Raw genomic sequence first — 14,487 nt, forward strand, 5'->3', positions numbered from 1 at the left:
AATATGGCTGTCACGTTCAGAAGAACTGTACCGTGTCTCACTGTATAATATATAGATCTTAACTGCTGGTCGAACCTGTACATTTTCCAAAAAAATAAAATATATTCTCTTAGCAGGTTTTAGAAGCACCCGTGCTGGGCGAAGGCGAGTAGTGCTTGGGGTGTGTATTTTGTGGCACAGGCAGCATTTGCACGCGTTAGAAGCAGTATTTTCTGCCGTTGCCAGCGGCGAGTGCCGCCTTGCCGGTGCAGCGGCCCGGGGGGCGCACGGGCGGGGGCGGGGCGGGGCGCGGCAGCCGCCGGAAGGGACCGGCCGGGCGGAAGGGGCGGCCCCGGGCCGGCGCACAGCGGCCGCATGGGTGGCGCGTGGGGCCGCGCGGCGCGGCTCGGGCTCCCCGCGGCCCGGGCGGCGGCGGCCCCGCTCAGCGGGCGGCGGCAGCGGGGCTGGCTATGCGGCGGCGGGGCGGCCCCGCTGCTGCTGCTGGCGGCGGCGCTGCCCCGCGGCCCGGCCCGCCCGCCGCCCGTAGCGCCTCACTTCCTGCGCGCCGGGGCGGAGCCAGGGGGCTGGGGCCGCCGCTGCGAGACGGGCGGGAGCGCCGCCGCACGCCTTCCCGGGGAGCAGCCGGCCGCCATGCCCGCCGCCGGCCTCGCCGCCGGCCCCGCCGAGCCGCAAGCGCCGGCGGGCGACGAGTCCCTGCGCCGGGGCCGCCGGAGGAAGGTCAAGGTGGGAGCGGGCGGCCGCGCGCCACGTGCCGCCGCGGGGGCGGCCATTTTGTACGGCCCGGCCCCGCCGCGGGCCCGGGGGCAGCCCGGGCGTTGAGGCCTTAGAACCGAATAACGGCGGGTTGTTGGAACGGGCGGGCGAGGGCGGCAGGTCCGCCGTGTAACGCCCGCTTCTCTGCGGCAGGAGGAGAGCCAGGAGAAGAAGCTGAAGCGGCGGGAGAGAGTGAAGCGGCGCGGTAAGGCCGAGGGCGCGCAGGCCCAGCCTGAGGAGAGCGGGCTGGGCGACGGTGACCTTGGGCCGCCCCTGGCCAAGAAAACAAAAAAAACCAAGGAGAAGAGTAACGGTCTGACTGGAGAGAGCGGCGGCGCCGAGCACACGGTGCAGCCTTCCTCCGCTGTGAGCAACGGCGTGGTGTCCCCGGTAGCCCACAGCGTGTCCGGCAGTGCGGCCGCTGGAGAGCAGGACAGCGACGCAGAGGTACTAATGCGGTGCCAGCGTGAGCCCTTAGCTTGCCTGAAGGCTCCGTGGTAATGAGCGGGCGTAATATGCCGTGGGTGCTGCGTGGAGACTTGGTGTGTGAGGGCAGTGGCAGCGTTAGGCTGTTGTACCTCATAGGTTTGCGGCACCTGGTCCTGGGTGTCAGCGAGCGCCCGGCATCGCGCCTGCTGGGGCCATGCTGGGGCGGGTGACTACCCGTCTCTCTTTGTGCCTTTCTCCTTGTAAGAAACGTCGAGCTGTTTGGAGTAGCTTATCCTGCAGTGAAGGAGGGTGGCTAGCACGGAGCAGCTTCCGTGTGCTGGCTCATCTTCATGTAGCCACTTGGTGTGCGTCCTGCAGCGCCAGGGTTTCTCCCTGCCGCACAGGCAGTCACCAGCCCAGAAACGCGCACCGCTTTGTGCTGTGGTGGTGCTCTCTCTGCTGGCTGGCCCTTCAAAGAAGTATTTAGCAAGGTGTCCTATAAGGGAAGGTCACAGTTACCTTAATTAGTTCCCATTTCTGGAGTTCTCCCTCTTCAGATTTCACCCTTGGCCTCACATGTAGATACGAGAGGGCCTTGCAGCTTGCCTTCCCCTGTATAGGGCTTTCTGTGGGCAGTTTTCTCTCGTGTGTTTAAGATGGGAATGTGAATCAAGAGTGCATTTGGTACTTTGGGTGTAATGATGTCATCTCTTGGACCTTTGAAGTAGAAGCTAAATTGTGAGTTTTAAGTAAGTATCTAGTGGTGTGCAAAGTTAAGAAGTTGTTTCTGTGGTGTACTGAGTAGGTGTGATGTGGAGGGAAATTCCTGCTTCATGCAGTGAATTGTGACATTTTGCTGTGAAGAAGTTTTCTAATGATTTCAGCGGACTCCAGTTCAGATTTTAACAAGTAGTTTCCCTTTCCTGAACTTGCCGAGCATATGTGCATGATGCACTAAGATCACGTGGAAGGGGCAACTCCCTTTTGTTCGCCGGGGTCTTAAAAGGTGGCACAGGTATATCTGAACTAGGGATGAGATAGCAGTAATTGGGGTTTTGAACAAATTGTTGCAGGTAACAAGCACAGGAATACCTTTGGCGGGAGGTCTTAAGACTGATGTAAAGCCAGGATTTGCTTGTAGGAATTCTGTCACACTGAGTGGTATAGCCTGTGTCAATGTGTCTTGTCTTCTAATACAGGGTGGCCAGATTAAAGTTTCCCACTTCACTCTGTGATGACATTTTTGTTTGTGAAGTGCCTGCTCTGCAAGGGTTTTCTTTAAACAGAAGGGAGGTAGCTGGTAAGATTGCAGTGGTAAAGCAAATGCACAGCTTTTCTTGTGTGCTTATGTAGGCTATGTTGTTTGCTCATCTCTTAGAACTATTAAGTTATTTTTTTTCTTTTTTTCTTTTATCCTGTTAGGAGCTGACAGAAGAAGCAAAAGAAGGTGCCTTCTCTAATTTTCCTCTCTCCCAAAACACCATCAACCTTCTCAAAGGTTAGTTAATGTGGTGAAAGAAATTTCTGTAAGCATTTGTCCAGAATTGCACTGTTTACCTGTTTAAGCAGAGACAGAAGCCTGCACTTGTCATACACTTATTGTGTGGTAACAATATGCATGTGAGTAGTCACTGTAGATTCAAAGAATCTGCTGTTGTTAGTTAGGAACAAAGTTTCTGTTTTGTTCAGCTTCAAGTGCCTTAAGGTGAGTTTGTTCATTCATGCTGTGGTCATTTCTAGATACACGTTCTAGAGACAGGTTTCTCTTCTTGTCAGCATCATTCTACTTACTATGTATCTTCAATTCTCATATCTGCTGTCTACAATATCACTTCTTAAGTGTAAAGGTGTTTTGTATATGAAGACTGTTTGGCTTCTGTGAACAGATTATTCTCATACTTTGGGCATTTTCATATCTTGTTTTGATTAATTTTGTTGAGGGAGTAATCACTGTAGAGTTCTTGTCCTCTGTGGTGGTAAGTTGTGTTATTCTTGTTCCTCAGAAAGAATTCTCTTTGTTCCTTCATGTTTTCTTTACTCAAAAGTTTCTCTTGGATTGTTTAATTTCCACTGTGCAAAATCTCTCTGGAGTTTTAGAATATTTCAAAACAAACACCCTTACCTCCTCCCACCCTTTGGAACCAAGCTACCACAAAATCTTGGGCTGTATCAGAAAAAAACATGTTGTGTTTTTATTTTTTATTTCCTCTCCTGTTGACTTACACCAGACATCACAAAGGTGACCGTATTTCATTGTGGATACTCAGCTGTGTGTGTGGGGGTGGAATATCCTTTGATCTAGAGTAGGAGTGAAAATAAAGATACGTGGTTTTCTTCCAAGTTGCATCTCCTGTTGTGTGCAGGATTTGATGTGATGTGCCCTACATATTTGGGCTAGTTATATCTGAGGGCTTCTAGCTGTTTACCTTTTAATGAAACCTCTTTGGGTTATCTTACAGCTCGAGGTATAAAATACCTGTTCCCTGTGCAAGTGAAGACTTTTCAGCCCATATACGATGGTAAAGATGTAATTGCTCAAGCTCGAACAGGAACTGGGAAAACCTTTGCTTTTGCTCTTCCACTGACGGAAAAACTTCAGAGTGTCTCACAAGATGAGAGAAGAAGTCGTGCACCAAAAGTAATTTATCACTTAAGGCTTAATACCAAAACCTTAGAATGTGGCAGTTTTCAAAAGTGATTTTGTAATTGCTTTGGCGACTCTTTGTTTGGGACTTCTTTCTCCTTTATTGGTGTTTGTAATACTGAACACTTCTTCTTTCTCCTTTATTGGTGTTTGTAATACTGAACACTTTCCTTGGATCAGGAGCTACAGTGTGACAGATCTTGCAGCATCACAGTGATAACATGTTTCATGTTTAGGGTTCCTTGTGACTGCTTCAGGGAGAATGGTCAGGGCACTGCAGTAGTACCTACCGGACTTCCAGACTGCTGTCTGCAGGAAGTTAGCTTGCGGCTTTGGGGCTCAGTCCCCTGCCTCTTCTGAGGAAGCGGTTGAGTCAGCTGGACTTGTCTCTGTTCACTGAGGCTGTTTCTCACTATGAATTCCATGGTGATAACTGAAGGCTCTTGGTTGGTTGGGGTTTTTTTCCCCTGTTATGTCTGGAGACTTGTCTTAATGGATGCAAGTGGTGTTTATATTCCAAATCATGGAATCTCATTAAGTAGGAATCAATAATGAGATATCTGTGATCAGATGATGTATTCCCATACAAATGAAGTATATATGTTTAACATTAGACTGAAAAGCTGCTGTAGTCTGCAGATTTGTTGCCTACTTCATCCTTCTGTTTTACTAACTTTAATGGCAATGTAAGTTTTAAAATCTTACTGTCAGAAAGATTTCTAGAGAATAATTTAGCTCTTTATTTTAATCGTTTCATTCTTAAACGAAATGGAGGGGAGAAGGATAGATACTGGAAGGCGGCAGATAGGTGGAGTGCATCATGCTGTGTATCTTTTAAGACCTTACTGGTCCAGATTGCTTAGTGCCTGCTCTTATCCTTTAATGCTGAATTCATTCATTGTCCTTGGTTATGTTAATGAAGTGTCTGTTTTATCTGGTATTAAGAAAAAAAAACAAACTTGTTTTCTACATCTCAGTTATTTTGTCATGCTTTGCCTTGTTTCCTCATGCTGGCTATGAGGCTGTGTGCGGGCTCCAGGTGGCAGGAAATATTGCTTGGATGGTGGGGAGCTGTGGGCATCTCTGCAGCAAGTGTAGAGTCAGAATGGGAGTACAAGGTGTTTGACATGAAGTAAACCCTTTTGTCCTAGCACCCTCTCCCAAGCAACAGCTGCGTTTTTGTCTCCTTTCGCTCCCTCCAGGTGCTGGTTCTTGTTCCAACGAGGGAACTGGCCACTCAAGTAGCCAAAGACTTCAAGAATCTCACCAGGAAACTGTCAGTGGCTTGTTTTTATGGAGGAACACCATATAAAGCACAACGTAAGTAAATGCTAAGGAGTTACTACAGGATTGAAGTTGACTTTCTCCAAATGCATTCCATGAATAAAACTGGCTTTTTTGCTCCTTGGAGTTTCACTTCAGTCAGAAACCATGCCATTGCTTTCAAAGGAAGCATAAGCCTGGGTTGAATTATTTTAGTTCCAATGAAACTTTATTTAAAAGAATGGTTATAGGTCTGCAAAGTGACTAGTCCTTTTAGTTTCTCCTTTATTGCATGTTTGTCTGGTTTTTGTGGGACTAGATGACCATCCAAAGAAGGGAGAGAACTCTGTATGTGCATGTGGCTCTTTCTGTCTCCAGAGATAGCTGTGAAAAAGAAATCAGCTGAAAAACTAAAGTGTTCTTCCTTACAAAGCTCTGGAGGTTTCTAATGCAGATGATTGCTGCTTGGAAATTGATGTATCTTATTGTAAGTTTGCTTGTGGTTTAGCTGGTATTCCTGACAAGAGTAACTTGGACCACCATTAAGTTTACTTGTTTGTTACCTGGACTGGATCTAGTGCTTTATTCAGAGATTAAAGTTGAGAGCAGTCGCTTTTTGGCTCTAAAATGAGAAGTGTTGCTGTGTACTGGTGACTTTTTACCTTGTTGTTTCTTAGCATTCTGACACTGTCCTTGTTTTTTTTGTCATCTTCCAGTTGATCTTCTTAGAAGTGGCATTGATGTTCTAGTGGGGACTCCTGGACGGATCAAAGACCACATTCAGAATAGCAAGCTGGAACTTTCCAGTGTGAAGCATGTTGTTTTGGATGAAGTTGATCACATGTTGGACATGGGCTTTGCTGAACAAGTGGAAGAAATCTTAGGATTTGCTTATAAAAAAGGTAAATTATGACAGCAGGAGAGGAATAGGGGATAATGCAGAAAGTGCAGTTATGCTATTTTGAAAACTGCCAGTGCACTTCTAACTCGAATCCTTTTTGCAATGCTAGTATCAGACCTCAGAGAAAAGGGTAAGGTAGAATTAAAAAAGATTCAAAGCAAGGTAACAGATGGCTCAAGGGCTGGAATGACATCCCTGAAAGGAGGGTGTGTGTGAGGAAATGGCAAAAAGTAACAAACCCAGCCCAGCTCCCTAAGCCCTAATGCTCTTCGTCCTGAGAGAGGTGGCTGAGCATAGGGTTATGGTTATGGTGTGCATGTACGCTCGGCATCACACAAAGTTCACAGTTGGGGGATATTTGCTCTTTTCTGATGTAGTGGGCATTCAGCGAAGCCATCAGATAGCCAGTACGGCAGTGAAGAAAGTTATTTTAATAGTGTGAAGTTCCTTCCTTCCCACGTTATACTAATACCAAAAGTTTTGAAAAGTGGCTTGAATTACTGGAAGTGGAAATATCAAGGATTACTAAAACCAAGGGTATCACTTCTGGCTCTGGAAGCCACAAAAACTTGGCTACTGACACTGCTTCTTAACATCTTTGTTAACTACACTTGACTACTGTTGGGGAGAGTATATGAACTTCATGGATCTTAGGTTTGACCCAGTACAGCCACTGTTATTTTTACTTAACTGTTAGGTTCTCCCCATTTCTGCAGAGTTGGTCTGTGTCCTGACAGCCAAAAAGCACAGATAACCTTCTGAAAAAGGAGATCTGGATAGTTTTTGGAAGAGTTGTTGTAGTTACTCAATTTTGAAAGTTTTCTTCATAACCGGAAGATAAATTTTGGGGTATAATAGTGTCCTCTTGCAGTGTGTGTTTCTTTCTGTCTGAACCTGTGGAGTTATGAAGGTAGGTTAAACTTTTTCAAGATGCTGTTGAGCTGTTTTTACCTGGGGTGATCTATCTTGTTATATAATTCGTGCCCCTAGTCTGCAGAGTGTCCATTTTAGCTTGCCTTTTTCCTTTACACATAGCCATACTGTTCACAGCTAGTTAGTATGGGAATACCAGGCAAGGAAGGACTGAGATGAGATCTTTCAAGTATGTGGGAGGACTTCAGGCACACTCTAAACCATTTTTAGCAGATGATGTCGAAGTGTGTCTTGCATTTCTTCTCAGGCAGGATGAAGGACTTAGTTTGGTCCAGTTAAAATTACTGTAATTTTGCCTTTTGTGTCTAAAGGATATTAAAAATGTTTTCATTGCTTCTAAGTTTTCTTTTTGTAGCCCACTTACTGCACATATAAGCCTCTCAAGTTGAGAGCAACTCTGTTGCTTTTTTTTATCAGTACTCAAGTTTCAGATTCTGTTGTGATGACTGGAATCGGTGGCCTTTCCTTCCAGGTTCTGAGAACAACCCCCAGACACTGCTGTTTTCTGCAACTTGTCCACGATGGGTATATGATGTAGCGAAAAAATACATGAAAGATGAATATGAACAGATTGACCTGATTGGAAAGAGGACTCAAAGGACTGCCACGACTGTGGAAGTGAGTGATTCTGCTGCAGAGCAGTGCAGGTCCTTTGAGTATGTGACCTGGATGAAATGGGTTCTGCACTGACACTGCCCATGGGGCTGTGCAATGACTTTTCACATGATTAACACACAGATTATTATTTTATTTTTGTTAAGCAGAGCTTTCATATGGAAGCAGTATGCAAGCTTAGAAAAAAATATTCTTTCTGTGTTCATTTTGTCTGTGCTTGTGTGGTTTAGATTTAACATAGATGCTTATCATGATTGTTTCCCAAACAGCACCTGGCTATACAGTGTCGCTCATCTCAGAGAGCAGGAGTTCTTGGGGATATCATTCAAGTCTACAGTGGCAGCCGTGGGCGGACCATTGTCTTTTGTGAGACCAAAAAGGAAGCAAATGAACTGGCTATGAATGCTTCGCTCAAACAGGTACTGCAGTCTGAATGGAGAAGAGCAGTAACAGATATGCAGGGGTTGAATGCCCTGAAATAAATGTGAGGTTGCAACTGCGTGGATGAAGTTGTTTCTGTAGGTGGTTTTAAGACTTATGAAAGCTGCTTCTAAAAGTAGAGCTTTGCAGTTTAAGATACCCTCTTGGCTGTGATGAATTTATTCCTTTGGCTTTAAAATCACGCAGGACAGGATCAATGGAAAAAATGCAGCACATGCTGAATAGGAGACAGTAATAGTGGTAATAAACAGGAGCTAGTATAGTGCACATCTTCCGTCTCACATTAGTGTGCTTTTCGGATTCCCATCTTGTAATGGCATTTATTTGAAAAGTCAGTATTCAGGAAAATCCAACTAATATGGTAGAATGGAATCTCTTGTTGCCCTTGGAAGGTCATTTAATAGTTTGATCAGAGCTCAGGTGATCTATTGAGCAGGTTTTCTATGCTTGCTTGAATTATTTTTGAGTGTGGGGAAAGTTGCTGGATTTTTTTTTCAGAGAAAATTCAGTTTGATAGCAAATACTAATTTATGGAGAAAGAGCAGTGGTGGAAATACATGGCTTGCCCCAGTATTTGATAAACGTCATATACCATGCCCATTAAGATCTTGCAACAACAACTTTTGTCTGTTGGCTCTGCTGCTTTCCCAGAAAATCTGACTGTTTTGTTCTTGTGTCAGTATGTGACATATTTTTCTGTTATGTTAGTAAGTTCTGCTTTAGAGAGCAGTTACTCATTTGAATTCTGAGCTTGTGACTCTCCCTCTCTCCTTGTCAAACACTTGATCTTGTCCCATTAAAAGCAGAGGTTGTTCAGATCACCTGTAGGGTTTGCGAAGGCCCTGAAAACCTCACTTCAGCTTCTGTGGGTTTTGGGATGGCTTCCCAGGGAAGGGAGCAAAGTCTTTTGCTAGCTCTTGATGAGCACTGCTTAAGAGAAGTTGCTTCCATTTGTTCCAGTGGAAGTGAGAGCTGAAGTGGGCCCTTTTGGTGTGGCAGGCTGCAACTTCTACAGTTTGCTGTTGGTGTGCTACAAATAATATTATGGTAAAACGACTGCTTATGAGTATTACTGTCCCAGAGAAGAATCAAACCACAAAGTAGGATGCTTTATATTCCTTTGGTATTGGCCGTGTAATTATTTTCTCTTGCTCTGCACAATATTTCGGCTTTTGTAATTAAATGTCTGTAGATGCTGCAGTGTAGGCTGCCCCATTAAATAACATGTTAATGGCTTGTTTCACTGACAGGATGCCCAGTCATTGCACGGTGACATTCCACAGACACAGAGAGAAATTACATTAAAAGGCTTTAGAAATGGTGTGTTTGAAGTTTTGATTGCAACAAATGTAGCTGCCCGTGGCCTGGATATTCCCGAGGTTGACCTTGTTGTGCAGTGTTCACCACCAAAAGTAAGTCCTTAGGGGAGACTAAAATTGTAATTTATTTCGTTGTGACATAACAGTGGGTTATTGCTGTGTTTCACCAGAATTATGTTCTGATTCACAAATTAAGTGGATTTTCTTTTGTAAACACCAGCCTAGAATTTCCTAGTTAAGTTTTTTTATTTTGAGTTTCGGTTAAAGTAAAAGTGACAGTTTTCGGTTACTCTGCAAAGTCGTAAGATAGCTTTTGACATTGTTTCAGCATTTCTGAATCGCTTCTGAACATTGTTGAGTTTCATAATGATTCTATAAAACATTTCTGCTGTCTTTTTTCTTTTGCAACGCCAGTGGAGCTTTTTATTTGAAAAAAACTTAATAGTGTTTTTTAAACCTGAGGCAGCATACCTTGGGCAGGGTAACATAAGCAGATCTGAGTGGTTTGGGTATAGAGACATAATGAATCACGCCTTAGGCTTTTGAATTAGAATTTAGCTTGCATTTTCTCTCTCTTATAATCTATAAATGTCAGCAGTTTAAGTGACATAAGGTTTTCTCATGTTAATCTGAATTTTTGAAGGATGTTGACTCCTACATCCATCGTTCTGGACGTACAGGTCGAGCTGGCCGGACCGGGATCTGCATTTGTTTATTTCAGAGAAGAGAAGAAGATCTTCTGAAACAAGTTGAGCACAAAGCGGTGAGTTGTACCTCAGACATCTGTTTAATGAAATTTTTTCAGCTCCTAAAAAGACTCTGCCACTCTTAGACTTTGTAATGATGGGCTGCTTATGAGTCCAGTATGGGACTCATGTCCCATAGAGTAGTAGGCCTAAAGTGTTCATATTTGGTAAGCGTTTATACATGCTTTTGTAGTAGCCTGTTCAAATCTCTTACTAGTTCTCCCATGTTGGCAGTACTCTGTTGATGTCAGCAGGCAGACTGTGACAGGAATGCATGAAGGAGACTATGCCTTGCATTATAATCTGCATGTAAATTGTGTAAAGTAGCTCCAGATTAACAAAGGTGGAAACTTAAAAGCCTCATTCTAGCTTTAGAAATAGATTAAGTGAAGACTGTAGTGATGTTCTAAATAGTAACTAGAAGTCTCAATAATGTGACTCGGTTAGGATTGAGCTGTAGAGTGCCGAAAATGCCTTTAACTGTAATTGGTTTTCTTGATTTCAGGGGATTACATTTAAGCGTGTAGGCGTTCCCTCTGCTACAGATGTAATCAAAGCTTCAAGTAATGATGCCAAAAAGTAAGTTTATTTGCCTGTTCTAAAAAGATGTTACCAATAACAATGCTGTTACTGCAGAGCTTCAAGGGTGCAGACCTGTATGTGAGTGTGTCTTTGCCTATGTTGTAAAAGTCAGCTGCTTTGCATGTTAACTCTGACTTGTTTTCATAATGATATCGATAAACCTCTGTGTGCTTGAACATAGACCTTTTGATAGAACCTGATGTTCTCTAAGTTCTTGCTAAAATTAACCTTTGTTTATATAACCAGAAATCAGTAGCAGAACAAGGAATTACTGTCGTGAGAGAAAACTGATTTTGTCTGCTCAGATGATACAGTATTAGTGTGTAAGGAGCAATACTTAGTATAATGAGGAGTTACTCTGGCATAATGAGGGTGTTGTAGCTGTGTCCTGTGTTTCTTTGTATTGTTTTATTATCAAGGGTTGTGGATTTTATTCTGTGCAGCTCTGTTTACATTTGCTGCCCCATTGGTGGAAACTGCATTGACAGAGATTATTATAATTGGTAGGGATTTGACCAGTGTAAAGGAGACCATGGGCATGGTGTTGAGTTCACTGCATACTAAAAAATGGTGAAGGGTGCTGGTGTACAAAAACCAGCATCAGAGAAATAGCTGTTCTCAATTTCCCAGCTTGTTTTCACTGCCTCTCCCAGAAATAATCAATTTAATCAGCTTGCACTGAGAGCAAGAAGTGCCTTGCCCCAGCCCAGCAGTGGCATTGTAGTGGTTTGCTTCTCTTCATTGTGAAGTAAAAGCAAGGGCTTCTTGGCTTTGCTGGCAACACTTTCTTGTGGGTTCTTGGGTATGGCGTTAAGAGTTGCTAGTATTTTAGAGCCTTCCCTTGACAATGCTGTCAAACATGCCATGTTGTAAATCCTCAACTTTGAACGCATCTTTCAGGAGGCTCACCTTGATGACCAGAGAAGGTGGGTATTCAACATCCTGAAGGTGTCAAGTTAAATGAGTGGTAGTGAAGCATAAGTATGATAGCCAAGGCTTTTAGAGATGATATGTTAATCTTGAAAGCTGTCTGAAGGTTATGTCTTAAACATGACTGCACTTCACACTGGCCTTTGCTGATTTCTTAAACTTTTGTTGTCACCATGTAGGTTGCTGGAGGCCATTCCTCCTTCTGCAGTAGACTACTTCAGAAAATCTGCTCAAGAGCTCATAGATGAAAAAGGGGCAGTTGATGCCCTGGCAGCAGCTCTAGCCCATATTTCTGGGGCATCTTACGTACAGCAGCGCTCCTTACTCAACTCAACTGCGGTAAATAACGTCATGCCTGTGTTAACAGTAATGGATAAATGAACTGCTTGCGTCCAGTCAGAGTGTGGCATCATCATCTCGGGTTCTTTCAGTAGGGTTTCTGAATAGCTGTTGTCCCCAGCTCCTGGTTTGTTGGTTGTTCCTTAACTGAAATCAGCTCTTGCTGGTGCTCTGCAGCAAACCAGAGAAATTTGAAATCTGTTAGTAAACTTTCTTGTAACGAGAACTACAAGAATTTCTCCAGACACTTAAGTGACAGAAAACTTGGATGCTCTTAAGAGAGTTTAACTAATGACATTTTACAAGCTAATAGGTTGGTTCATGCTATTGTAGTTTTTCCCTTCCCAGGAAGCTTTTACATTTCTGTAGTATTTCAAGTAAGTCTAGCATGTGATTACCTGATTTCAAAGAGATCTTGACAGGTGAAGAGTACAGCTCTTCCTTTTTCTGATGCATTTAGGGAGAAATTGGCCCAGTTTGTGGCATGGTAACACAATTTTGGAAATAGTGTGTGACTGGACTGTGTATGAGTTTGGGTTTTATGTAACCCATTTTCTACTGGTAACTTTCTGTATATATTGAATAGGTGTGTCTTTGCTTCTGGGTCTTCTATTTGCCTTAATATCAATGGGCAATCCTAGGTTACATGGATGCTTTTGGCTTCTTAGGAGGCTTTTGGTTGCTTCACTTTCAGGAAGCTGACTTCTTAGGATTAAATGCTACATTACAATAACAAGTTATTACATAGTTCATCAGTGAGCAAGCTACAGGCTGTCCAACCAAGTTTAGTCTTGTAAATGCTTTTTTTTCTGTTTCCCAAAGGGCTTTGTGACCATGGTGTTAAAGTGCTCAATAGAAATGCATACCATGAGCTATGCCTGGAGAGGACTAAAAGAACAGCTTGGTGAGGAGGTAGATGGCAAAGTATCTGCGATGCGTTTCCTCAAGGGGAAGATGGTAAGCTGGCCCAACCTTGGGGAAGGGGTGGGGGTGTGTGTGCAGATGCAGACATACACGCAGCCAGTTTTTGCAGTGTTTGAGGTAGGAGTTTTGAAATACCCTTATAGAAATACTGATACCTTACTCTCATTTCTCTGAAAATGGTAACCTATCATGAGGGCCCCTGAAACTGCTGTTTATGTATACACTATTGAAAAAACCAAACACACACACATATTAAAGCTAGCTGAGTGTTTCAAAAGACACTGATTTGAATGGATATGTTGCTCCTAAATGATAATGCAAGAATTCTCTCCTAAAAAAGAAAAAAAAATCATTTTTTATATATATATATATATATATAGTGGGAGTGGTTGTTGTGACATGCTAACACTGTATACCACTGCACTGGAAAGACAGCTGTAGAGTAGGGTAGTGACTGACTACTGACTGCCTGACCCAAGCAATACAGCATTCACCTGACTGTCAGCCTGGCTCCTGATGTGTCTGACATCTGTCTTCTGTGCAGGTATATTCTTGGAGAGCTTGTGGTGCCAGATGATGCCTGTCTTACTTTTAAACAGACAGGCTGATTGCAGGCAATGCTACTGTCAGCATGGAGCATTTGAGTCTGCGTTTTATTTTCTTTTTTTTTCAGCTTACAAAGACCGTGCTTCTGCTATTTCTGGTTTCTACACTTAAGTGTGTATGAGCGGTTGCAGGTGCTGCCTGACTGGAGTTGCATATCTCTGTTCTTGGATGTATTTTTGGAAAGTAAATGCCTCTTTTTCTCTGTTACAGGGTGTGTGCTTTGATATCCCTGTTGGCGAACTGAGTAACATACAGGTATGTTTTTGTAGCCAGAACTGGCTTTGGAACCTGGCAATCTGAAATTTGGTGATTGCCATGTATAGGACTGAATATAGGGTGGTGTGGGAGGATAAGGCTTGTGTTTTAATAAGAGCATTGCATAGACAACAGAGTCATTAGAAAGAACAGAGCACAATTGTTAGAAGTTATGCTGTCATGCCTCTTTCTCATTTCAGTTCTCATTATATTACCTGATTTTATTAAACAAAATCCTATGTTCTTTGGCTACTCTGGGTTTTGATCTCTCCAGATTAATTGAGAGTTACCCAGTTTTCTGTTGACTTCACTTCCTCTTGTCCCTTTGTGATAGTTTATCCTATGTCTGAGGACTGTGAGTTATCTCCTCGCTGTGAGGGATCTCTTGACCTGTTTTGGCGTTGGGTGGGGTTTGTCTGGGAATGCCTTTGCATTCAATGTTGCTTTTAAATGACATAGGGTACCTTGGACACACCTGCAAGCACATAAATTCTCCTTACATTGGTCTTGTTTCAGGAACAGTGGAGGGACACCAGGCGCTGGCAACTGTCTGTGGCGAAGGAATTGCCTGAGCTGGAAGAGTGCCCCCAGGAGGCGGGACGAGGGTTCTCCAGGTTTAGAAATGGGAAGCAAAGTGACAGCAGCTTCAGGAGAAACAACTGGTTTAAGAGTGGAAACCGGGGACATGATTTTAACAGATCAGTTGATTAACCTCTGGTACAGATACAGGACTGAGCTGACTTATGAAAAAGTAAAAGCCTGTTAGACGTTCTTCTTTGTCTTTATTCCTTGATAGAGCAGCCTACC

General features: G+C 43.7%; 1 protein-coding gene across 1 annotated transcript; it reads left to right on the top strand.

Annotated features, from left to right (window-relative positions):
- The first annotated feature begins 3 nt into the window (after window positions 1–3).
- Window positions 4–14,452, top strand: LOC119153495 (nucleolar RNA helicase 2-like). The gene is made up of 16 exons (XM_037400073.1): window positions 4–27; window positions 181–723; window positions 907–1,200; window positions 2,605–2,680; window positions 3,642–3,820; window positions 5,029–5,146; window positions 5,806–5,991; window positions 7,396–7,541; window positions 7,808–7,957; window positions 9,230–9,391; window positions 9,942–10,061; window positions 10,550–10,623; window positions 11,736–11,895; window positions 12,718–12,852; window positions 13,636–13,680; window positions 14,197–14,452. The coding sequence occupies exons 1-16, from the start codon at window positions 4–6 to the stop codon at window positions 14,389–14,391; spliced, it is 2,607 nt and encodes an 868-aa protein (XP_037255970.1). The 3' UTR covers window positions 14,392–14,452.
- The last annotated feature ends 35 nt before the right edge of the window (window positions 14,453–14,487 follow it).

Source organism: Falco rusticolus, chromosome 9 (genome assembly GCF_015220075.1).
Source record: "Falco rusticolus isolate bFalRus1 chromosome 9, bFalRus1.pri, whole genome shotgun sequence".
Classification (NCBI taxonomy): domain Eukaryota; kingdom Metazoa; phylum Chordata; class Aves; order Falconiformes; family Falconidae; genus Falco; species Falco rusticolus.